The 27,283-nt window shown below is 45.4% G+C and overlaps 1 protein-coding gene across 4 annotated transcripts in view; it reads right to left on the bottom strand.

Moving 5' to 3' along the window:
• steap2 (STEAP family member 2, metalloreductase) overlaps positions 1–27,283 on the bottom strand; it is a 116,449-nt gene that overhangs the window by 69,333 nt on the left and 19,833 nt on the right. For 2 of the 4 annotated variants that reach the window (XM_085987883.1, XM_085987882.1), the window contains exons 2-3: positions 2,712–2,780; positions 701–1,194 (exon numbers count right to left, since the gene is read on the bottom strand). In XM_085987883.1, the coding sequence (XP_085844009.1) occupies positions 701–1,192 (492 nt within the window). In that variant the 5' untranslated portion in view covers positions 1,193–1,194; positions 2,712–2,780. Of the gene's footprint in view, positions 1–700; positions 1,209–2,711; positions 3,325–27,283 lie in introns of those variants that run through there. The other 2 variants (XM_085987884.1, XM_085987881.1) reach the window with 2 other exon arrangements.

Below are 27,283 nucleotides of genomic sequence, written 5' to 3'. Positions count from 1 at the left end.
AAATGAACCTGCAAGTGCTGCTCAATACTCAAAACTCCTTTCCACAGCGTTGAATCTCTCCAGAAGTCTCTCTCTCTCTCGCTCAGAATGCGTGGTGCAAAAATGTCACCAACAAAAAAAGGCAGGAAGCGGTCGCCTTTAAAGATCGCTCCCCCAGTCCTTTTCTGACAGCAAAATGCTCCCCTCAACCTGTCGTTGTTAGCGGCAAGCGGTAAGGCAGGTGGGGCGCCACTCAATATCCGGTCCGGGGCGCTGCGCACTCGACTGACGTCACGATCTGCCGGCGCAGGAGATCGTGGTGGTAGTGTTTAGCGCTGCCGCAAAATGTCTAGTTAATTTTGCGAGCGGCGCAAACATCGCCGCACCCAGCCTCTAGTTGCTTTGTGCCCCAATTGGCGCCCTCTTAAGGCGCTAACAGGAGGCGCAAACAACTGAATTTTTCCCCCCATAGGTAATTTGCTTCAACTGAGGTGAATAAGATTTACTGAACACAAGCTTCTATGACAGCATGGGCCTGTATATCTGACTTTGGGAGGCCAAGTTTAATGAATGCTGAATTCCCAATATGTTTAGAAATATGTTATTCTTGTCTTTGTAATTCATTTGTTAACTCGAGTAGTAATAAGTCAGATACTGACCACAGATTTATGACTGAATTCCAGCTAATTTGAAGCAGCAAATATAACACATTCCTTCCTACCTGTCGGTTAGCATCCTTTGGACCAGACTGCAGCGCCCAGGCAGATATTACATTAAAGCCTTTTACCACCATGGAATCTGGGAATAGTGAAGCAAGATATTCTGCATTGGCTTCTGGGTACTGGTTTATTCGCACATTGTTACTCACATCCACAAGGATTTTGCCTACCAGTAAGTGCTTGAGGTCCCACAAGGAGGCATAGTGCTCTCGATGTATAGCAACAAATATGAGATTGGTTTTCGTAACAGCATCCTCCTGATGCATGATATCAGCAAGAGGAGGGAAGAACCCAACAGCTCGTTTGGGGCTTCTGCTTCCTATTACAACAGAGTACCCAGATCGGATTAATCTGATCGCCAATGATTTGGCGAAATCTCCACTTCCTAAAATCCCTATGGCGGACTTGGATGCTTCCTTAAAGCCACTCATGCCATTTGGTAAGAAGGTCTCACTGACATCTTTCGCATTCCTCATGATGGAGATGGAATCCATTGCTGAAAGACAGAAACTGTTATGATGGGGGTGAAAGAAGGGAACAAAATTATTTTAATTCATAAACATTTCACAGTTGCTTTTCCTATTTATATATTTGATGATCCGTACAAGGCTAAATTTGGTACAGATTTGGTAGAATATTTGCCAGAAACATTTAATATCACATTGAACTTAAGAGGAACTGCAATTTGGCAGAAATCCAAAAAGTTTCTATTTTAAAGGGGCAACTCCAAAAATGGAAGGCATACTTCACAAAGCCACAAAGGACTGATCATGTATCCCACAACCCACTAAGTTCTCTTCTCCTTCCAAAACCAAGAACTCTTGAGATTATATACATTATAACTTAACTTAACCCCACTCATACACGCAAACACTCGCAGACTGCTAGTGATCTGACGCACTCCCTCCCCTTCTACCCCACTGAACAAGACAGCTAGGGATTAGGCATTTGACCATCTGTGTGAATGCTACCACTTTCTTTTGATGTGGCTATCTAAAATAATATCTTAAATTATAAATAAAAATATGAATTTGACTTATTTTCTGAATGCTGCTGTAAAAAAAATTGCTATCTTTACATTAATCTTAAATTTTACCTTTCGGCATTTACCAGATCTCCAATTCCATATAGGACTTCACTATTGTAGTCTATTTGGAGGAGGGTGTATACTTCTATGATTTTTATTCATCGACCTACATTGACTTCAAACCATGTCAGTAATGCAAGCCTCTTGGCTATAATCAAACATCTCACATATTCTTTGACACAGAAAATTGTAAAAATAGCAACAGCACATAAAATACTGCACTGTTAGGCTATTCTTGTCATAATGATAGGGACAGAGGAAGATTACAATATTATAATGAAAATGGTCAGTAAGGACTTAAATACTGGTTTGATAAGTTAGGTTTCAAATAAATTTTTTTTAGATCCTCCAGGGCCTTTTGCTTTGAAACATCACAAGCACAAGAAAACATGTGTCTTTTATACTCCAGACTTTATGGTAAATGTTTTCCAATTCAGCCACTGCAGTGTAACTTCAAAACATACAGCAGGAGATCATCTTTTATTACCCTCTTTGTATTATACAAGCACAGCATATTCACTAATGCATTCACTGAAACAGATTCTAATTAAACTTGAAACCAACCTGGTTAGTGATGGAAATATTAACTGCTAAATGTAAGGCACAAACATGAGGCTAAATGCAGTATTCAATTTGAATTCTTCAGGCATTTATATTAATGTATTTTTCCATGTACAGATACAGATTCTCAGGCATAAAATTATAAATCGTATTACCCTCAACTGATTGTATTGCCTTGTTTTTACAAAAAGAAATGGTTAGTGAAAATTGTAAGCACATAGGAAAAAACACTTACCCCAAAATCATCAAATATTCTAACCACTTTACTAAAAAGCAAAGAGGAACAGCAAAATACAACAAAAATGCATCTAACTATGAGCAGAATGCTGCTATCAGAAGGACTAATGCAGGAATTGCATACTGACCTTGTTGTAAAGCCACACCACCTCTTTTATCTCCGGATAATTACTAAAAATACCTAATGGAATTGTGATCTGGTAGGAAAAAAGAGGACATTATTAACATTGGGACGGTTGCATATGTGACTTTGAGAAATGCTTTCCTTGTCCTGAATGACTGATTTTTGTTGGAAGGGAACATCAGGGACTCATCTGTATGCACATAGTGTCCTGTCCAGCAGCACGTCACAGTTCCACAGTGAGTCATTTACCAGCCCCTTTCCTATTTTTCTCTCTCCCTTCCTCATTTTTTTTGGCACAGAGATGTACTAATCTGTAAAGCACTATGAATCTAGAATGTTGGCCTGCAATTATTGTCATTGGAAATGTATTAATAACCTTCTGTTTTAGTTTAATATAACATTAAAATTTTATTCATATTGGCAATAGTCATACATAATATCAATACACTTTTAACCAACATCAAACAAATAATATTTGCAGGATCAATAACTTCATGCAGTTATCTATTTTATTCCCAGCTTTGGATTACAGCAGATTCAGTTGAATATTGTCTGTATTTTGATAAACACTTTACATGTCTATAGATGGACTGAATTAATCACACTCGCCCATAAAAAATTAAAAATTAACAGATTGAAAACACAAAAATAAAAAGTGAGAGAGCTTTAGGCACTGCATAAGCTTTTATTGCTGATATCAGAAAATATACTACAAAAGATATAACAACCCATCGACCACAAAGCCATTTTTCAGTTTCATATAGTACAGGTTTTTAACTGAACATAAGTTTTATCAATACGTGCATTTAGTGTTTTGTCATTGGATGTATTTACTCATAGAATCATACCTTTCAGCCAATGTCCCAAACTCCTCCATCACCATCCCTGGGTATGTCCTGTCCCACCGGCAGGACAGACCCACCAGGGGTGGCGGCACAATGGTATACAGTCGGGAAGGAGTGGCCCTGGGAGTCCTCAACATTGACACCGGACCCCATGAAGTCTCATAGCTTCAGGTCAAGCATGGGCAAGGAAACCACCTGCTGATTACAACCTACTGCCCTCCCTCAGCTGATGAATCAGTACTCTGCCATGTTGAACACCACTTGGAAGAAGCACTGAGAGTAGCAAGGGCACAGAATGTAATCTGGGTGGGGGCCTTCAATGTCCATCACCAAGAGTGGCTCGGTAGCACCACTACTGACCAAGCTGGCCGAGTCCTGAAGGAAATAGCTGCCAGTCTGGGCCTGTGACTGGTGGTGAGAGAACCAACACGAGGGAAAAACCTACTTGACCTCATCCTCACCAATCTACCTGTCGCAGATGCATCTGTCCATGACAGCATTGGTAGCAGTGACCACAGTCATTGTGGAGACGAAGTCTTCACACTGAGGACACCCTCCATCGTGTTGTGTGGCACTACCACATGCTAATTAAGATAGATTCAGAATAGAACTAGCAGCTCAAAACTGGGCATCCATTAGGCGCAGTGGGCCATCAGCAGCAGCAGAATTGTATTCCACCACAATCTGTAACCTCATGACCAGGCATATCCCTCACTCAACCATTTCAATCAAGCCAGGGGACCAACCCTGGTTCAATAAGGAGTGTAGAAGAGCATGCCAGGAGCAGTACCAGGCGTATCTAAAAATGAGGTGCTAATCTGGGGAAGCTGCAACACAGGACTACATGCATGCTAAACAGCGGAAGCAGCATGCTATACACAGAGCTAAGCGATCCCACAATCAACGGATCAGATCAAAGCTCTGCAGTCCTGCCACATCCAGTCGTGAATGGTGGTGGACCATTAAACAACTAACGGGAGGAGGAGGCTCCATGAATATCCTCATCCTCAATGATGGTGGAGCCCAGTACGTGAGTGCAAAAGACAAGGCTGAAGCGTTTGCAACCATCTTCAGCCAGAAGTGCCAAGTGGATGATCCATATCGGCCTCCTCCTGAGGTCCCCACCATCACAGAAGCCAGTCTTCAGCCAATTCGATTCACTCCACGTGATATCAAGAAAAGGGTGAGTGCACTGGACACAGCAAAGGCTATGGGCCCCGACAACATCCCGGCTGTCGTGCTGAAGACTTGTGCTCCAGAGCTAGCCACGCTGCTAGCCAAGCTGTTCCAGTACAGCGATAACACTGGCATCTACTTGACAATGTAGAAAACTGCCCAGGTAGGTCCTGTCCACAAAAAGCAGGACTAATCCAATCCAGCCAATTATCGCCCCATCAGTCTACTCTCAATCATCATCATCAAAGTGTTGGAAGGTGTCATCGACAGTGCTATCAAGCGCCACTTACTCACCAATAACCTGCTCACTGGTGCCCAGTTTGGGTTCCGCCAAGACCACTCGGCTCCCGGCCTCATTGCAGCCTTGGTGCAAACATGGACAAAGGAACTGAATTCCAGAGGTGAGGTGAGAGTGACTGCCCTTGACATGAAGGCAGAATTTGACTGAGTGTGGCATCAAGGAGCCCTAGTAAAACTGAAGACAATGGGAATCGGGGGGCGGGGGGGGGGGGGGGAAACGCTTTACTAGCTGGAGTCATACCTAGCACAAAGGGAGATGGTTGTGGTGGTTGAAGGTCAATCATCACAGCCCCAGGACATCGCTGCAGGAGTTCCTCAGGGCAGTGTCCTAGGCCCAACCATCTTCAGCTGCTTCATCAATGACCTTCCCTCCAACATAAGGTCAGAAATGGGGATGTTCGCTGATCACTGCACAGTGTTCAGTGCCATTTACTACTCCTCAGATAATGAAGTAGTCCATGCCCGCATGCAACAAGACCTGGACGACATTCAAGCTTGGGCTGCTAAGTGGCAGGTAATATTTGTGGCACACAAGTGCCAAGCAATGACTATCTCCAACAAGCGAGAGTCTAACCACCTCCCCTTGACATTCAGTGGCATTACCATCACCGAATCCCCCACCATCAACATCCTGGGGGTCACCATTGACCAGAAACTTAATTGCACCAGCACATAAATACTGTGGCGACAAGAGCAGGTCAGAGGTGTGGTGTATGTAACCGTTCCACCTTTAAGAGAACTATTTTAAGAGATGCACTACTTTATCTTGGCTGCTGTATACTGTAATACCGGTGGTGACCACACCGGTATATAAGTGCTGTGTAATGATTTATTGGGCAGTTCAGCCTGACCTCCGACTAGTAAAGACCTGTTGAATTTACTCTTGTGGTCTGTGTGCAGTGATTCTTATTAACAATAACTAGAACACACAGACTTAACAGTGGCGACGATGACGATCTTACCCTGCGGCAGAGATATATCCAAGGCAGTTTAACGGGCGTCGAGAAGAGGCATCCGCCCTCATCATCCTGCTGAGAAAAGACTCGGATCTGAATAGCAAGGAAGAATCCTGACACGAAGCCTTCCATCAGCAACAGGCAGTGATCATCCCTTCTATCACGGTGGTGGGTAAGCCGATCAGCGACGAGCAGCAAGTCGGCCACGTTGGCTGTGAAGTAGGGGAGGGAAAAACGAAGGATATAAGGGTGGAGAACTCGACCACGGCCGGGGAAAAGAGCCGGACAGAAGTCGGGGCCAGAGGCGCTGAGACTGGGGCAGCGTAAGGCACGGGAGCCGCGGTGAATGCAAACACAGCCGGTGTAAAAGACCGGGCTGCAAGCGGGCTGGGAGACGCAACAGCGTCGAGAGAGAGCTCGACCGCGACCGGGGAAAAAGGCCGGGCAGCTATCGAGGCCGCGAGGAAATAAAAAATAAAAAAAACGCGGAGAACTCAGCCGCAGCCGGGGGAAAGGACCGGACTGCAAGAGGGGCTGGGAGGCACGATTTGAGAACCGCTGGGGAGGGCGAATGCAGCAATACGGCAATCGCCATTACAGCCAGCGGGGGAGAAAGGCAAACGCGGGAAGCCGCCATTTTCGTAGGCGGGGGAAGAAGACAAGCGCGGGAAACCGCCATTCTGAAAAAAAAAAAAAAATTCTTTTTGTTTCTCAAGAAGATTGCGAGGATGCCTAAGCGTGGTAACATCAACGATTTCGATCCCGATGTTGAAGATTGGGCCACGTATGTAGAACGCATAGAGATTTATTGTAAGGCAAATAAAATATCAGATGAAGATAAAGCACTAACCTTACTAAACTCAATGGGTGCGAAGACATACGGGCTATTGAAGCATCTTCTATCACCAGCTAAACCGGCGGATCAGGCTTTCGCTAATATTGTTGCTGTCCTGAGAAATCATTTGAACCCCACACCGCTGATGTTAGCGAAACGATTTAAATTTTATGCGAGAACGCAACTGAAAGAGGAAAGCAACGTGGCGTATTTAATTGAACTGCGTAAGCTAGCGAAATACTGTCAGTTTGGGGAAAGACTGACAGAGGCACTGAGAGACAAATTCGTGTGTGGATTGTCGAAAGAAGGAACACAAAAGCGGCTGCTTGAAGAGAATGATCTTACACTTGATAAGGCTGTCACTATTGCAGCATCGCACGAAGCCGCAGCGAGAGGCACTGCGGAAATGCAGCTGAAGGCAGCAGTACTCAGCGTAGATCAAATGGCTTTGGGTACAGCGAAATGTTATCGTTGTGGAAAGACAACACACGATCAGAACCAATGCTGGTTTAAAAATCAGGAATGTAGAAAATGTGGCAAGCTTGGTCACATAACTAAAGTATGCCGGTCAGGAAGAAGACCAGCAACAAAAAGTCACCGCAGGAAAAGTGCAGAAAGGTACATAAGGTGGCTGAGAAGAGTTCGGATGAACAGAATTCGGATTCAGACTCCAACAGCAAGGAACTGGGTAGTCTGAGAATGCACAATGTGAGTAAGGAAGCTGACCTACAAACTATCTGGGTCACACTTCAGATAGCAGGAGTCCAAGTGAAGATGGAATTGGACACCGGATCGGCGTTGACGGTCATGAATAAGCAAGATTACAAAAGGTTATTCACACATATTCACCTACGGGATACGGAGATAGTATTGCAGACATACACGGGGCAAAGAGTATACCCCATCGGAAAGATAAAAGTCAAGGTGGTACACAAGGGCAAAGAACACCAAGGAATGGACTTATATGTACTACCTGAGGGAGGTCCACCACTTCTGGGACGGGAGTGGATCAGGAAAATAAATATGGACTGGCACTCCCTAAAAGCAATAACGGTAGATTCCGGAAAAAAAGATGTCAAACCTGAACGATTGTCCAGAATATTGGATGAGGTTAAAGAGGTGTTCCAACAGGGACTGGGAACACAGAGGAATTACGGCAAAAATCAAGATTGCAGAACATGCAAACCCAAATTTTTCAAAGCCAGACCGGTACCTTATGCGATACGACCTGCTGTGGAAGCGGAGCTGGAAGGGCTAGAACGTTCAGGAGTACTGTCTAAGGTGGACTGGAGTGAGTGGGCCACGCCCATTGTTCCCGTCATGAAGCGTTCATCGAGTAACAAGCCAGGGGAACCGGGGAAGGTCCGCATCTGTGGAGACTTCAAGATCACGGTTAATCCGGTGCTTCACATGGTGCAATATCCGCTTCCGCGGATTGAGGATATCTTTGCTTCATTGTCTGGCGGGAAACACTTCACCAAGATAGACCTGGCGCAAGCGTACTTACAGATGGAAGTTGAGGAAGAGTCGCACCAGTATCTCACAATCAACACGCACAGAGGCTTGTATCGATATAATAGACTGGTTTTTGGAGTGGCTTCGGCTCCAGCAATTTGGCAGAGGGCCATGGAGCAGGTATTACAGGGAATTCCAAGCACTCAATGTTACTTGGACGATATCCTGATAACAGGAGGTTGCGGTCCAGGTTGGACTTGTTAAAACCAAATGTGCGGAGGGAAGTCGAAAACAAACAGTTCCAGCATATCAATAACAAGCCCACTCGGAGTTTTGAAATAGGACAACCGGTGTTAGCCAGGGACTATAAAAACGAGAAATGGCAATCTGGAACAATTCGGGCCAGACAAGGACCCCTGATGTACACGGTAGATGTTGGTGAAAATGTAATGCGACGTCATGCTGACCAACTGGTGGGATCGAGAACAAGGGTCGAGCCCATGGTTACGACTGAGACAACCGTGGAGGAAGTTAGTGAACCTGAAGCATCTACCTCAGAAGTGAATATACCTGATAATGATGTCCTATCCATAGGGGATCAACTAGATGAGTCACCCCAGCAACGAGAACCAGAGACCCCTGAAAGGCGTTATCCGTCTCGGATCAGGAGGCCTCCTCAGAGACTGAATCTGTGAACTGTTTTTACATGAAGTTGTGTATATATGTTATTATGTTATGTTTAATGGGGAATATATACTGTTAAGCTAAAAAGGGAGGATTGTGGTGTATGTAACCGTTCCACCTTTAAGAGAACTATTTTAAGAGATGCACTACTTTATCTTGGCTGCTGTATACTGTAATACTGGTGGTGACCACACCGGTATATAAGTGCTGTGTAATGATTTATTGGGCAGTTCAGCCTGACCTCCGACTAGTAAAGACCTGTTGAATTTACTCGTGGTCTGTGTGCAGTGATTCTTATTAACAATAACTAGAACACACAGACTTAACAAGAGGCTGGGTATTCTGTGGCGAGTGTCTCACCTCCTGACACCCCAAAGCCTTTCCACATCTACAAGGCACAAGTCAGGAGTGTGATGGAATACTTTCCACTTGCCTGGATGAGTGCAGCTCCAACAACACTTAAGAACTCGACACCATCCAGAACAAAGCAGCCTGCTTGATTGGCACCCCATCCACCACCTTAAATATTCACTTCCTCCACCACTGGTGTACCGTGGCTGCAGTGTGTACCATCTACAAGATGCACTGCAGCAACTTGCCAAGGCTTCTTCGGCAGCATCTCCCAAACCCGCAAACTCTTCCACCTGGAAGGACAAGAACAGCAGGCGCATGGGAATACCACCACCTCTAAGTCACACACCATCCTGACTTAGAAGTATATCGCCGATCCTTCATCGTCGCTGGGTCAAAATCCTGGAACTCCCTACGTAACAGCACTGTGGGAGTACCTTCACCACATGGACTGCAGCGATTCAAGAAGGCAGCTCACCATCACCTTCTCAAGAGCAATTAGCGATGGGCAATAAATGCTGGCCTTGCCAGTGACACCCATATCACATAAACAAATTAAAACATTTTTTTTAGTGTATTGATAACAATATGCTTATGGGGTGGGGTTGGGGAGGGAAAGAGAAAGATCACACTGAAACCAATATTGATTGTTTGATATTCAAATTCTTCATCTCAAATTGCCAACAACAATACTTCACCCTAATATCTTTTGGATGGCATGCTAAACTGAGGTCCTGCCTGCCTATTTACGAGGATGTAAAAGATCCCATGGTACTTTTCTTTTTGAAAATTTGCTTGTGTATTTCCCATCTTTAAGAAAGGCAATAGCTCTTACCTTTCCAGCTATTAATGTCCTTATATTGCTAATTTCTAAAGAGGCAATGGTTAACTCAAATTAGCCACCGTCTTGAAAGTTCTGGCCTAATTCATGATCACCGCTATGGTTTTCAGTATGGCCATTCTACTAGTGAACTACATTATGAAAATCAGGAACTCTGAACATTTTGGCCAATAATCAGTCATTGCCTCCGACAAATGTAAGTCCTTGCACTGTGCACTTCTAAAACACTTACCATCATATGGCCTCCAACCAAAGCCATCTTCATGTCTATCTACGGTAGTTTCTTCTCAAATCAATGCATCTCCTGTAGTTGATGGTTCACCTTCTGACTCTTTGGCATTAACTCAGCGCTTCCCAAAGGCTCTGTCCTCTCTTCCACTCTGTTGCTCCTTTATATCCATGACTGCCTCCAAATAACTTCACTTTTTTGTAAATCATTTTACTGTACATTCATTAATCTCCCTCAGATTATATGCTTACAGCGCTCATGGCCTCTGGTCTATTCCAAGAGTTTTGTTGGAGTAAATAGGGAAGACCACTTCCTCTGGTGGGAGAGTCAGTTGCAAAGCATGATTAATTTAAAATGGCTAGTGAGTGAGAAGAGAGGTTAGGAGAAATTTCTTTGTGCAGCAGGTTGTTGGAGCATGGAATGCTTTGCCTCAGGAAGTGGTTGAGGCAGAATCCATTGCACTTTTTAAGGGAAAGCTGGATAAATATTGAAGCAGATGAAAGTACAGGACTATGGGGAGAGAGTGGGACAGTGGGAGTAAATTTGGATTGAAGAGCCGGCACAGATGTTATGGGCTAAATGGCCTCCTTCTAGGTTGTAAACCTCTATGGTTCTAAAAGGATAAATACCTGGTTTCAGTGGTGGATGCCTACCAAATTTGAGACCTTGGAAATATTTGGGCATCTGGAAACCCGTGTACCCCAATTACACTTACAGCACAGTTTTGGTTTCAGGCACACAAGTCCATGTAAGCAGAGCATCAGAGGCTGGGTATTCTGTGGCAAATGGCTCACCTCCTGATTCCCCAAGGCACAAGTCAGGAGTGTGATGGAATACTTTCCACTTGCCTGGATGGGTGCAAGCCCAACAATCTTAAAGAAGTTCGACATTATCCAGGACAAAGCAGTCCACTTGATCGGCACCCCATCCACTGTCTTAAAACATCCACTCCCTCCACCATCGGTATACTGTGTATGCAGTGCACACTATATACAAGATGCATTGCAGTTACTCACCAAGACTGCCTCAGTACTAACTCCCAAACCCGTGACCTCCTAAACCTAGAAGGACAAGAATATCAACACCTCCAATTTCTCTTCAAAGTCACATACCATCCAGACATGGGCATATATCGTCGTTCCTCTTAGGACGCTAATGGGAGGCGCAAAGCAACCAAATTTTTCCCCCTTCATCTTTACCTCAATGAGGTTGCAATATAAAATGGAGGAAGTTATACTTCAGTTGTACAGAACCTAGGTCAGACCCCATCTGGATTACTGCATTCAGTTTTGGGCATCGAACCTCAAAATATATTGGCCTTGGAAATAGTACAGCGTAGTTTCACCAGAACGATTCCAGGGCTTAAAGGGTTAAATTATGAGGACAGGATGCATCAATGTAACTTATATTCTCTCGAGTATAGAAGATTGATGGGTGATCGATTCAAGGTGTTTAAAATGAAAGAAATTTGATAGGTTAGATATGGGCTGGATTTTCTCAATGAAGACGTGCTGGAGGCGGGACTTCTGGTTTCCGGGTTTCAGCCCCGCCCCCCAGTGACATCTGACCAACCCATGCTATTTTCCCTTGATTGGCCTTGGTAAGCCTGCCCTGCAGGCTTACCGGCCAATTAAGGGAAAGCCGGTGACAGATGACGTCAGCATATGACGTCATCTGTCGAACATTTTTTGACAGATGAATTGTCATCATTTGATAGCTTTGAGAAGCTGTCAAACACTGACAATCTCTGTTCTAAGGTGAGCCCTTGCACACAGGCTCACCAAGACCTCTCTCCTCAGTAGAAAGCAGATGGCTGGCAGCCATTGTCATCTCTGCCGTTGAGATGAGGTACCTCCGGATCCTCAAAGGTTGAAGCCTGCAGAAAGAAGCAAAGGTAAGGAAACTTTTTCCAACACTTTACACTCACCTCTCATACTTACCTGTCCACACTTGCGTCCATCACTCACCTCTACAGCTGACATTTCGACCCCTCTCACCCCCGCAGACCCACTGCTCGCCTTGCTGACTTTGGCGAGGTTCGCAGCCGTCGGGAAGCCCGCAATTGCAAGTGTAAAATGGGGAAAGCCTCAAAACTGCCTGTTAACTATCTGCTAACAGGCAGTTAATTGGCTCTAATCTCCTTCCCGCCTCGAGGAGATGGGTTCCTGCTCGACTCAAGGATCTGCCTCCCGGGAAGATGGCACGGCGGTGGGTTGAGAGCGGGGTCGGTACCCACTCCCAGTTTCTGCCATTTTCCCAGCAGTCCTGCCTCCATACCTGCCTCCCCAGAGCTGGGAAAATTCCCCCCAGAGAAACTATTTACTCTGGCGGGGGAATCCAGAACAAGAGGACATCACCTTAAAAGTAGAGCTAGGCCATTTACGAGCAAATTCAGGAAACTTTTTTTTTTTTTTTTACACAAAGGGTAGTGAAAATCTAGAACTCACTCCACCAAAAGACTGTGGATGCTGGGTTAACTGAAATTATTACGGTTGAGAGCGATAGATTTTTATTGGGAAATGGTATGGAACAAAGGTGGGTAAATGGAATTGAGGTACTGGTCAGCCCTGGTCTAACTGAATGGCTGAACAGGCTCCTGTTCCTATTTTCCTTCAAATCCACCTTAATAGGCATGAGAGCTAGAGCAAACTCATTTAAATGGCACAGTGAAATATTCACCTAGGAGACCACCATAGGTTCAAATTGGGTTTGAAGGTTTCCTTCCTCCGCTCACTTTGAAAGGAGTCTGAAATGAAATCATATGATGGGAGAGCAGCAGCGCGACCGGCGGCACTTAAAACCGGCAGGTTCAGCAGAGGCGAGGTCAGAGAGCTTGGACCTGTGGGAGAGCAGCAGCGCGACCGGCGGCACTTAAAACCGGCGGGTTCAGCAGAGGCGAGGTCAGAGAGCTTGGACCTGTGGGAGAGCAGCAGCGCGACCGGCGGCACTTAAAACCGGCGGGTTCAGCAGAGGCGAACCAAATCAACAGCAGAGGAGAGAGGTAAAAAGTAATCAGAGTGTGACGTCACCAGGGAGCAGGTAAGTGATTGGTTGGTGAGTATTTCTCTTTTTTAAACTTAAACTCTGTAGTTTATAGTTACTAGGGTCTTTTCTGGTGTAGCAGGGACTGTTGGTAGACTATACAAGCGCCTTAGAGATATTTTTAATTGGTGATAGTAAATTAATTTAAATTAAGTAAAGGGAAGGTCATGCCAGGTGAGCCCAGCCCCGTGATATGCTCCTCTTGCTCTATGTGGGAATTCAGGGACACTGCCGGTGCCCCTGATGACCACGTGTGCCAGAGATGCATCCATCTGCAGCTACTAGCAAACCGCATTGAGGCGCTGGAGCTGCGGGTGGATGGGTTGTTGAGCATTCACGATGCTGAGAGGTTCGTGGATAACACGTTTAGTGAGTTGGTCACACCGCAGGGAAGGGCTGCACAGGAAGATAGGAAATGGGTGACCACCAGGAGGAGCAATAGAAGCAGGCAGGTAGTGCAGGAGACCCCTGTGACCATTCCCCTCTCAAACAGGTATGCCGCTTTGGATACTGTTGAGGGGGATGACTCACCAGGGGAAGGCAGCAGCAGCCAACTTCCTGGCACTGGGGGTGCTCCTGCTGCCCAGGAAGGGGGGAAAAAGAGTGGGAGAGCAATAGTGGTAGGGGATTCTATAGTAAGGAGAACAGATAGGCGTTTCTGTGGCCGTAGACGTGAATCCAGGATGGTTTGTTGCCTCCCTGGTGCCAGGGTCAAGGATATCACTGAGCGGCTGCAGGGCATTCTGGAGGGGGAGGGTGAACAGCCAGAGGTCGTGGTCCACATTGGTACCAACGACATAGGTAAAAAGAGGGATGAGGTCCTGCAGCAAGAATTTAGGGAGCTAGGTGAAGGATTAAAGAGCAGGACCTCAAAGGTTGTAATCTCTGGATTACTCCCGGTGCCACGTGCTAGTGAGTATAGGAATGGGAAGATAGAACAGATGAATGCGTGGCTAAAGGGATGGTGCAGGAGGGAGGGCTTTAGTTTCCTGGATCACTGGGTCTGCTTCTGGGAAAGGTGGGACTTGTACAAGTCGGACGGTTTACACCTGAACCAGAGGGGAACCAATATCCTTGCGGGGAGGTATGCTAGCACTGCTGGGGGGGGTTTAAACTAACTTGGCAGGGGGATGGGGTACAGAGTGGAGCTATAGCAGGGGGTGATTTACAGCCAAATACAGAGAAAAAAACAAGGCAGAGCAAATATGCGAAGGCAAAAGGGAATATGGCAGGGCTGGAAGGCATTTATTTTAATGCAAGGAGTCTTGCAAATAAGGTGGACGAACTGAAGTTGTTGTTGAACACATGGGAGTACGATATTGTTGCTATCACGGAGACATGGTTGAGGGAGGGTCAGGACTGGCAGCTCAATATTCCGGGGTATAGAATCTTCAGGCGAGACAGAGGGGGGTGTAAAAGGGGAGGGGGTGTTGCAATATTAATTAAGGAGTCAATTACTGCTGTAAGGAGGGATGATATATTAGCGGGTTCCTCTAATGAGGCCATATGGGTAGAACTTAAAAACAAAAAGGGGGCAAGCACTTTGCTGTGAGTGTACTATAGGCCCCCAAACAGTCAGGGGGAGATAGAGGAACAGATATGTAGGCAAATCTCAGAAAAGTGCGAAAATAATAGGGTAATAATAGTGGGGGATTTCAACTTCCCCAATATAAATTGGGATAGTCAGAGTGTGAAAGGCTTAGAGGGTGCAGAATTCTTAAAGTGCATCCAGGAGAGCTTTTTGAGCCAACATGTAGAAAGTCCTACAAGAGAGGGGGCGATACTGGACCTAATTCTGGGGAATGTAGCCGGGCAAGTGGTGGAAGTGTCAGTAGGAGAGCATTTTGGCGATAGTGACCATAATTCGGTGAGATTTAAGGTGGTCATGGAAAAAGACAAAGACGGCCCGGAAATAAGGGTTCTAAATTGGGGGAAGGCCGATTTTAATATGATAAGGCAGGATCTGGCCAAAGTGGACTGGGAGCAGCTACTTATAGGAAAATCCACATCAAGACAGTGGGAGACTTTCAGAAGGGAAATAGAGAGAGTACAACGCCAACATGTTCCTGTAAAGGTCAAGGGTGGGACCAACAAGCAAAGGGAACCTTGGATGACAAGGGATATACAAAAATGCATTAGAAATAAAAAGGGGGGCTTTTGGCAGTTACAAAAGACTAAAGACGGAAGAAGCCCTAGAGGAGTATAAAAAGTGCAGGGGCATACTTAAAAAAGAAATTAGGAGGGCGAGGAGGGGCCATGAAATAACACTGGCGAGCAAAATAAAGGAAAATCCTAAGATGTTTTATAAGTATATTAAGGGCAAGAGGATAACCAGGGAAAGGGTAGGGCCCATTAGGGACCAAAGTGGCAATCTGTGTGTAGAGCCAGATGATGTAGGCGGGGTTTTAAATGAATTTTTTGCATCTGTGTTCACTATGGAGAGAGACGATGCAGACATAGAAATCGGGCAAGGGGACTGTGACATACTTGAACATATTAGCATCGAGAGGGAGGAGGTGCTAGCGGTTTTAGCAGGCCAAAAAGTGGATAAATCCCCAGGCCCGGACGAGATGTATCCCAGGCTGCTGTGGGAGGCAAAGGAGGAGATTGCAGGGGCTCGGACACAAATTTTCAGAACCTCTCTGGCCACAGGGGATGTACCAGAGGACTGGAGAACAGCTAATGTAGTACCATTATACAAGAAGGGTAGCAGGGATAAACCAGGGAATTACAGGCCAGTGAGCCTAACATCTGTGGTAGGGAAATTATTGGAAAAAGTTCTGAGGGACAAAATTAGTCTCCACTTGGAGAGGCAAGGATTAATCGGGGATAGTCAGCATGGCTTTGTCAAGGGTAAATCATCTCTGACAAATCTGATTGAATTTTTCGAGGGGGTGACTAGGGGGGTGGATGAGGGAAATGCTGTGGATGTGGTTTACATGGACTTCAGTAAAGCTTTTGACAAAGTCCCGCATAGGAGACTGGTCAAGAAGGTAAGAGCCCATGGGATCCAGGGTGCCTTGGCACGTTGGATCCTAAACTGGCTGAGTGGCAGGAGGCAGAGGGTGATGGTCGAAGGATGCTTTTGTGACTGGAAGCCTGTGTCCAGTGGGGTACCTCAGGGATCGGTGCTGGGTCCCTTGTTGTTTGTGATCTACATAAATGATTTGGATGAGAATGTAAAAGGTATGATCAGTAAGTTCGCAGATGACACAAAAATTGGTGGGGTGGTAAATTGCGAGGAGGAAAGCCTCAGGCTACAGGACGATATAAACGGGTTGGTCAGATGGGCGGAAAAGTGGCAAATGGAATTTAACCCTGAAAAGTGCGAGGTGATGCATTTTGGACGGACAAATAAGGCAAGGGAATACACAATGAGTGGTAGGGCCCTAGGAAGTACAGAGGGTCAGAGGGACCTTGGTGTACATGTACATAGATCTCTGAAGGCAGCGGAACAGGTAGATAAGGTGGTTAAAAAGGCATATGGGATATTTGCCTTCATTAACCGAGGCATAGAATATAAGAGCAGGGAGGTTATGATGGAGCTGTACAAAACGCTGGTGAGGCCACAGCTGGAGTACTGTGTGCAGTTCTGGTCGCCTCACTATAGGAAGGATGTGATTGCTTTGGAGAGGGTGCAGAGAAGATTCACCAGGATGTTACCTGGGATGGAGCGCCTCAGCTATGAAGAAAGACTAAACAGGCTGGGGTTGTTTTCCTTGGAGCAAAGGCGGCTGAGGGGGGACCTGATTGAGGTGTACAAAATGATGAGGGGCATAGATAGGGTAGATAAAGAGGAACTTTTCCCCTTAGTAGGGGGGTCAATAACCAGGGGGCATAGATTCAGGGTAAGGGGCAGGAGATTTAGAGGGGATTTGAGGAGGAACTTTTTCACCCAGAGGGTGGTTGGAATCTGGAACTCACTGCCTGAAAGGGTGGTAGAGGCAGGAACCCTCACAACATTCAAGAAGCATTTGGATGAGCACTTGAAATGCCATTGCATACAAGGCTATGGACCAAATGCTGGAAAATGGGATTAGACAGGACAGGGGTGGATGGGCGGCGCGGACACGATGGGCCGAAGGGCCTCTTTCTGTGCTGTAAAACTCTATGACTCTATGACTCTATGATACACAGATAAGAGGAGTGACTTGGCTCATCTTAGCTCATCCATCCAGAATACAAAGCCTACACTCCTGTCACCACATCCAAGTGTATCTTGAATGAATCCAAGGTTTTTGCCTCCCCTACACTACCTGGAAGGCCATTTCTAGTGCTCACTCTTCACATAAATTAGGTCTTCCCAACAACTGTCTTAAGTTGTCCTTTCACCAGTTTTAGTGTATGCCAACTTATTCTATTGTCTTGAAGTAGTGTTCTAGATTTATCTCATCTATGCCTTTAATACCTTCTTTAAGTTCCCTCTCAGTCACTTCCCTCCAAGGCTACAGAGCCCTGGATTCTTCAGTCTTTTCTTGCAACTCAATGCTTTGATGCCAAAGATCAGACTTGTGGCTCTTCTCAGCGCCACCTCCACAGCTCAAAAGTTTCTCTCATGTCTTGGCTAACAAAAACTGCACAAAATAGTCAAGGTACTCACTAGTTTTAGTTAGTCGTGCTCTGGCTTATTTTCAGCTTAGCTAGCAACATAATGAAGCACTCTGCTTTCTTTGCTCATTGCTGCTCCAGAATAATGGAAGACTTGTATGACTCACCCTCAATTTTCTTTTCCTTTCCCTATTCTAACTGAACTGTCGAGTTGCCTTCAGGGACTCAGCATGTGTAGTTTGCAATCAATTCCTAGGAGGTAGGAGCAACAGTAAACTGCTTATAATATGGCATGCAGAAAGACTACAAAATGGCTCCTCTGGGGAACTAGAAGGATAGTTGTGAAAGTGGGACAAATGGCATTCCAACCTACGCTAACCACAGCAGAAAGAACAAAAAGATGCAGAAAGAGACGGTTTTCCAAAGTTACAAATTAGCCTAGAAATGACTGTTTTATGATATTAGTGAACGAACATTTAATGCATTCATACATGTTAATCTGCTTAAAATAAATATGTTAATGCCCCCATTAAAATAATAGATAGAGGAATGTAATTTGCTAATATCACGAACAGTACTTTCTAGGTAGTATTATAGAAGCTCTATCTTGCAATTAACACCCAGTATCAATCATTCCTAGGTCCCAGGTACTGAAATGGAAAAATGCTCCATTCCCCCTATAGAAATATATCACCAACAAAAATAGGTTCACTGAGATTCTTACAGCAATGAGTTACTGTCAGTCCAACCGATAAATGGAGGAAAATATCAGTTCGACCTATACTAGAAGACCACCTGATTAGCCCCAATGTTGATTGTTACAGACACGTTTTACTGTAATTACAACGTAACATTTCCCTCAACAAATCACAAAATTATGTAGTTCAGAGTTTTAACGGTAAAAAAGACTTGCATTATATAGCGCCATTCACCACCTCAGGACATCCCAAAGCGCTTTACTGCCAATTAAGTACTTTTTGAAGTGTAGTCACTGTTGTAATGTAGGAAATGCAGCAGCCAATTTGCATACAGGAAGGTCCCACAAACAGCAATGTGATAATGACCAGATAATCTGTTGGTTGAGGGATAAATATTGGCATGGGGATATTGGGAGAACTCCCCTGCTTTTCTTCAAAATAGTTCCATGGGATTTTTTACGTTCACCCGAGAGGGCAGGTGGTTAACATTTCATCCAAAAGACAGCACCTCTGACAGTACAGCACTCCCTCAGTACTGCACTGGAGCGTCAACCTAGATTTTGTGCTTAAGTTTTTGGAGTGGGACTTGAACCCACAAACTTCTGACTCAGATGTGAGAGTACCACCAAATGAACCACTGCCTGACACTAATAATGTGCTGTATTCAGCACTGAGGGATGCACTAAAATCACTTTCAACGATAGATCAAGTTGCATCATACTGGCCCTCAGATATGAAAACCTGTGCAGCATCTTCAATGAACAACTAGCACAAATTAAGACTCGAGCTAGGGGTTAATTATTCCCAAACATTTAAAAGACAAAGCATACTCTAATTACCTTGGCTGAAATAATTATGTTACCTATAGATCTGCCAGGAATGCCCCTATTTCTTTACAGTTGTCTGGAGGGTCAAGTTTACTGAAAGTTGTTATATTGCAAATTTGGAACTGTTGTTTGGCCAGGACTTTTGACAGTGTTGGGCTGACTAGGTCTAAGCAGGGTAATGCTATTGGAACACTTTTGTTTCTCACCATAGTCAGAGTGTCATAACGGCACAGAGGGAGGCCATTTGGCCCATTGAGTCCATGCCGCAGCAGTTACATACTTGGGTCTCTTACAAAGTAGTAATTTTATGTGTTTTAACAAAGAAAAAGATAAAAATGTATTAACTAGCAGATCTCCTGTAGTGTTGCTCATGGTGAGTCGGAGGATACGCTGTGAATGTACAGTAATTTAATAAATGAAATTGGGTTTTGTACTGCAGGAGTGTTAGTGATATTTTCAGGCTCAAATCTCATGATTATCTGCCTATTTGTACAGAAACAGTAAGCAAGGCCACTGATTGAAAAATTAAAAGTTTGTTTGTTGATTTTATTTCACTTTTTTTAAAGCCCCTCATACAGAGGAGCAAAGTAGGTTGGTTGTTCCAGATACAGCATGTCAAACTACAGTGGACTGGGAGAGGAGGCTGTGTGTGCTGTCAAAGAAGCCTTGGTGAGTTGCTGCAGTGCATCTTGTAGATGGTACACACTACAGACACGGTGCGCCGGTGGTGGAGGGAGTGAATGTTTAAGGTGGTGGATGGGATGTCAATCGAGTGGGTTGCTTTGTCCTGGATGGTGTTGAGCTTCTTGAGTGTTGTTGGAGCTGCACTCATCCAGGCAAGTGGAGAGTATTCCATCAAACACCTGGCTTGTGCCTTCTAGATGTGGAAAGGCTTTGGGGAGTCAGGAGAATACCCAGCCTCTGACCTGCTCATGTAGCCACAGTATTTATGTACTGGTCCAGTTAAGTTTCTGGTCAATGGTGACACCCAGGATGTTGATGGTGGGGGATTCAGCGATGGCAATGCTGTTGAATGTCAAGGGGCGATGGTTAGACTTTCTCTAGTTGGAGATGGTCATTGCCTGGCACTTGTGTGGCGTGAATATTACCTGCCACTCATCAGCCCAAGCCTGAATGTTGTCCAGGTCTGGGAGGGGGTGTTGACTTTGACAATGGTGGGAGGGTAAGTCTGGGGTATGGCAGCACTGGGATGGAGGCGTCACAGTGAGGAAGTATTGAGGTGGTTGCAGGTCATACTGAAAAGTCTGGTGATGGGGCTTTCTTAGGAACAGGGCAGAAGTGGGGGGGAAGGCATGGGTTGTGGGAACACGAGAGGAGGCAGGGGGGAGCAAGGAGGGACTGGAAAGGTATAGGTGCTCAGGGAGGGAAGGTGTTCTGGTCAGAGCAGAGAGAGGAGGAAAAGCAGTAGTGGTCCAGAGGAGCATCCAATCATGGTCATGACAGAGAGAGATGAGGAATTATTAATAGGGTTTCTCCAGCAGTGACTAAGAAAATCCATGTTATTTGAAGTAATTGTTGAATGTTTTAAATAATACAGGTTAACCACCCTTTCAACAAATTGGTGCCATCTGACATCATCTCTAGCACATGGGCTTAAATTTACCAGAGACTGATGGATGCAAGTCTTTGCTGGCTATAAGGGTCCTAATTGAAAGGAAGATGGGAATTTTCAATTTCATTCTTAGTAGGCAGTGATGCATAACACAGTATTAGTCCTAATTTGGCACTAATTTGACTATTTCATGTTAAAGAATGGCTGCTGTGGAAAAAGGGAAAGTGTCACACTGGTGGAGTAGTGAGCTCATTTCTAAGGTGCATTGATAGGGCAGAGTAGAAGGAACTTAAAGTGCATCCTCACATTGCTGAACTGACTTTAGTGTTTGATGGTGGGCTGGATGTCTAAAATGGAAAGCGTTTCATGACCCAGCACGAACATCCCTCACCGTGAGCACAAAAAATGGTTTTAGAAACAGGTTTCAACTGCACAAATCTGTTGATCCATTCTATACAGCTGCACGCTATCCAACCTACCTGTTCTCACCCAAATGTGACACGGAATAAGGGAACGATGGCATGGTGGATGTCCTACCTAGGCAAGTCATGTACAATAAATTAACCTGTGGTCCAATTCCTAGACTATGCATTAATAATGCTATTTATTTTTCCTCTGCCTGCTAGATTTTTGCCGTGTAAATGCTTATATAGTCTATAATCAATGGCTATCTAGGTTTTCCCAATACAGTGATTGAACACATACCACAGAGAACAGAAGCATGTATATCAGCTCTTTTGTCATTCTAACCCTTCTCCTTCTTTACTTTCTTTCTCACTGTTGGCCCAGAACTGGGTCTTTACCCTGGGTAAGGACACAATCAAGCTCAAATTCAATTTCTGTACCTTTCTCTTAAACGTAATTTGATAATTAAGAGGAGATACAGGAGAAAGCAGAATCTGATTCAGAGTAGATTCCTTTGTGATCACATCTCCTGCTCTAGTGCTGATCCTATCAAAGCAGGATACAAATTCAGATGTTATCTTTCTAATGAACCAATGGGATGAGCCAATTTAATCATCCAATATCCATATGACTGTTCACTTGAGTATCACTGGACAGCAGGAGTCATAATCAGAGGATTGAATTTCTATATATGAGCTGTCCCACAAGAACATATTTCTCAGAGCCAATGAAATGTTTGATGGGTGGACATCAGACAGTTGACTTAGTGGAGGGTATCTATGGCATCCTAGTGGACAACAAATGCTACATTCAGTAAGTAGACAGGATATTGCCAAAAGGTATTGCTCTACACATCCTGTAACTAGCCACAGCTCTGGAAACTGATGAGCCAATGATTGTAACATCTACTGTCACAGCAAATCATTTTGCTCACTTTTTTCTAGATGTATTCTATTAATACTTTGCGACCTCCAAAGTGAGGTCAACAGGAACTCTGGTGAATAAGGGCATTTCAAAGGCAACCCCAAGTGTCTTAGTTTCCTTTAACGTTATCAGTTTCTTTTGCTGGGGAATCCCATTGACCAGGCACTAACTGATTAACAACTCCAAACAAGAGTAAATTTATACTGATTTGATCAATGTTTTTAAATTGGGTTGAGAAAGGTAAAACCATTCAATAATGTTTACAGTGCAGGAGATTCATGATGACCCTTTACTGTTCTGTTACTCAGAATCTGATTTAAACCACCATTATCACCAAGTCACATGAAATGCGTCAATGGCTGGATTGAGGGTGCACTGTTCTAACCAGCTTAAAACAAATCAAAAATAATAGAATAAAAATAAGGGTACATGGTTTAAATTTCAACAAATGTAGTGTACTTTGAATTCTTTATTCACTCTCCCTCTTCATTTCCCTTTCGGATCGATCCACCATTGAGTGCAATCTCTAAGAACCATGGATGTTCACAGAACAGAAAGGGCCATCAGGCTCTGTCGAGTCCGTGCTGGCTCCAAGAGCAATTCAAAACTGTAGTGTATGTACCTTTAAGAGAGAACTACTTTTACAGCTCCTGTATACTGTAGTACCGGCAGTGACCACACCTGTATATAAGCCTTGAGCATGCCTCTGTACTGTTAGTCTTTAGACTGCTCTCCTCCAGTAAACATCTGTTGATTGTTGAGTTACAGCCTCCGTCTAGTTATTGGAAAACATCATACTTTAAGAATCACGGATTCAACAGTGGCGACGAGGTCGATTCGAATCTACCTGTAACTCTGCATTTCCTTTCAAGGATTCGCTCCGGGAGGGCGGTGGAAGAAAGTCGAGGCCAGAAGCATGGGCGTCGACCACAAGCAACCGCCCAGTCATCCGGCAGAGTGTGAACATCGCAGGGGAGGCTGTTGAGAGCCGGGCTTGGTTCCCCAGCCACGACGATCCAGCAACAGACTGGCAACAGGTACAGCGCGGACCCTTCCCGGACAGCGGCGGCTGGAGCCGACCGACGGCAGAGAAAAAGCCGAGCAGCGTCGACGGGGTAAGAGAGAGGGTAAAGCGCACAGGACGCAGCCGGGGGTTGAGAACCGAGCGGCGTCGAGGAAAAACAAAAAAGAGAGGGTAAAGCAGCAGCCGGGTTCAGGACCGAGCGGTGGCAACGGGAGAGGCGCACAGGAGAACGCGCAGAGCACAGCCAGGGCTCAAGGGCTGAACAGCGTCCGCGGGGGAAAGAAAGGAAGCGTGGGAGATGCCATTGAGCCGCGGAGAAGAAGGGAGAGCGCGGGAGACGCCATTTTAGAAGCCGCAGCGGAGAAGAAGGGCGAGCGCGGGAAGAAAGGAAAGCGCGGGAGACGCCATTTTGTGCCAGCAGAGAAGAAGGGAGAGCGCGGGAGATGCCATTTTAGACAGTTAAATCACACCCAGGGATGCTGAAGAGTGGCAGTATCACTGCGTTCGACAATGAAGTCGAAGATTGGGCGACATATGTGGAACGCATTGAGGTGTACTGCAGGGTGAATGAAGTGGCAGATGTTAGGAAAGCACTGGTTTTGTTAAATTCCATGGGTGCAAAAACTTATGGCTTACTGCGAAACCTAATAACCCCAGAGAAGCCCGTGGATAAGAATTTCAAAAGCATAGTGGAAATCCTACAGGACCACTTAAACCCCACACCGCTGCTGATAGCAGAAAGATTTAAGTTCCACAAAAGGAACCAGCATAAACAAGAAAGTAATGCTGAGTACTTAATGGAACTGCGCAAGCTATCGAAACACTGCCAGTTTGGATTGGGACTAGCAGATACGTTAAGGGACAAGTTTGTGTGTGGGCTTCAAAGTGAAGGAACCCAGAAACGGCTTCTATCAGAAAAGGATCTAAAGCTGGACAAGGCGTTCAGCATGGCAGTATCACACGAAGCAGCCGCACGGGGCACTGCAGAGATACAACGGAGACCGCAAGAATATGGCACCAATGAAATGTCATATGGAGCAGGGAAGTGTTATCGCTGCGGCAGAACACACGACCAGAAGGATTGTTGGTTCAAGGACCAAGTGTGCAGACAGTGTGGAAAAGCAGGACACATAGCAAGAGTCTGCAGGTCAGGGAAGAAAACCAGCAGCAAGAAATCTCCACAGGAGAAGTACAAAAAGGTACATAAGGTGATGGACAGTTGTTCAGACGAACAGAAAAGTGATACAGACTCCGGAAGCAAGGAGCTGGGTTGTCTGAAACTACATAAGGTAATCAAAATGGAGGATCACCAGACTATCTGGGTCACACGCAAGATAGACGGAGTCCAAGTGAAAATGGAATTGGACACAGGATCAGCCCTAACGGTCATAAACCAAAGGGACTACAAGCAGCTATTTTCACATATACCCTTGAAAGCTACAGAGGTTGTCTTGAAGACGTACACGGGGCAAAAAGTCTACCCCAAAGGAAAAATAAGGCTGAAAGTGACATACAAAGGCCAGGAAATACCTAAAATGGACCTATATGTATTGCCAGATGGAGGACCACCACTACTAGGACGTGAATGGATCCGGAAGATACAATTAGATTGGCATTCCATACAGGCACTGAAGGTTGAGGCCAAAAAGGATGACGACGTCACACCTGGACGACTGTCAAAAATGCTAACTGATGCACAAGAAGTGTTCCAGGAGGGACTCGGAACACTAAAAGGCATAACAGCGACGATTAAAATAGAGGAAAATGCAAGCCCAAAGGTTTGTTTTTTTTGTTGTTGTTTTTTTTAAGGTGCCTTATGCGATCCGACCAGCCGTCGAAGCAGAGCTGGAAGGGTTGGAATGTTCAGAAGTACAAAAAGGTACATAAGGTGACAGTGAACCCAGTCCTTCACATGGTACAATATCCGCTTCCACGGATTGAGGATATTTTCGCCTCGCTATCTGGAGGTAAACGCTTCACCAAAATTGATCTGGCCCAGGCGTACTTGCAAATGGAGGTAGAAGAAGCCTCGAAACAATACCTCACGATCAACACTTATAAAGGTCTCTACCAATACAACCGGCTGGTGTTCGGGGTAGCATCGGCTCCGACTATTTGGCAAAGGGCAATGGATCAAGTCCTGCAAGGGATTCCAGGAACCCAGTGTTATTTGGACGACATCCTGGTCACGGGCGAAAATGACAGTGGAGAAGGTGCTCACTAGATTAAAGGAATATGGGATACAAGCTAATCGGCACAAGTGCGAGTTTTTCCAGAAGCAGATCTCGTATTGTGGCCACGTTATTGATGAAGAGGGGTTACATAAGTCCCCTGAAAAGATTGAGGCAGTAGTCCAGGCTCCAGCACCGGAAAATGTGTCACAACTGCTACAATAAGTTCTTACCAAATTTGTCTACAGTATTACACCCACTGAACACCCTACTGCAAACGGGGGTACCATGGAAGTGGAATGACAAATGTAAACAAGCTTTCCCGAAGTGCAAAGAATTGATCACATCAAAAGAGGTGTTGGCCCATTTCAACCCAGCACTACCAATTCGGTTGGCATGTGATGCATCACCCTATGGTATTGGAGCGGTGCTGTCGCACAAATTCCCAGACGGGTTGGAGAGGCCAGTTGCCTTTGCGCCTTGGTCACTAACCTCAGCCGAGCGCAACTACGTCCAGATCGACAGGGAGGCCCACAGCCTAGTATGGGGAGTAAAAAAATTCAACCACTATCTGCGTGGGCAGAAGTTCGCCTTGCTGACGGACCGCCAACCACTTGTCTCCATCTTTAATCCAAAGGGCGTTCCGGTGATGACTGCACAACAGCTACAAAGATGGTCCCTTTTTCTAGGGACGAACCAATATGAAAAAGAGTATAAAGGCACGAAACAGCATGGAAACGCTGATGGGCTATCACGCCTGCCACTGCCTACTGTGGAGGAAGCACCAGCAGTGGACCCTATCGAAATATTTTATTCGTCGATAATTGAACGATTGCCAGTAACTAACGCGGATATAGAGAAGGAGACCCGCAATGATCCGACACTGTCTCGGGTATATGATTTGACGGTGAGGGGATGGCCAACACATGGCGATTTACTGTTGCCAGCGTTCTCATCCAGAAGAGAACAGCTGTCAGTATGCCAGGGGACAGTGATGTGTGGATCCCGAGTGGTAATTCCACCCAAGTTAAGGGAGAGAGTGCTCAATGAGCTTCACGAAGGTCATCTGGGAGGGGTGAAAATGAAAAGCCTTGCTAGGGCTTATGTGTGGTGGCCGGGGATCGATCAACAAATCGAGGACCTAAAAAAGACCTGCTCAGGATGCCAGAAGGTCCAAAATGCACCACCACATGCCCCTCTACACCCATGGGAGTGGCCCTCCTCTCCGCAACGGGTGCATATTGATTTTGCTGGTCCATTCATGGACTCAATGTTCTTAATAGCAGTGGATGCGCACTCGAAATGGCCTGAGGTGATCAAAGTGTCCTCAACCACTACAGAGAAAACGATTGCAGTCCTATGGACCATATTTGCCAGGAACGGCTTGCCAGAGCAGATTTGCTCTGATAATGGACCACAGTTTGTGTCCGAAGAGTTTCGGAAATTTATGAGAAGGAATGGGGTAAGGCATTACACATCCGCCCCGTATCATCCAGCCACAAATGAATTGGCTGAGAGGTTCGTACAAACGTTTAAAAAGGCGATAAAGGCCATGTGCGATGATGAAATTCCACTACAGCATAAGGTGGACAATTTCCTGTTAGCCTACAGAAATGCGACACATGCAGTTACCAACCAGACCCCGGCCATGATGTTCTTTACCGAAGGTTGTGATCTCGTCTGGATTTGCTC

Source organism: Somniosus microcephalus, chromosome 5, assembly GCF_052327205.1.
Source record: "Somniosus microcephalus isolate GS21.2 chromosome 5, FLI_Smic_1.0, whole genome shotgun sequence".
Taxonomy (NCBI): domain Eukaryota; kingdom Metazoa; phylum Chordata; class Chondrichthyes; order Squaliformes; family Somniosidae; genus Somniosus; species Somniosus microcephalus.
This window is presented reverse-complemented; position numbering and strand designations above follow the sequence as displayed.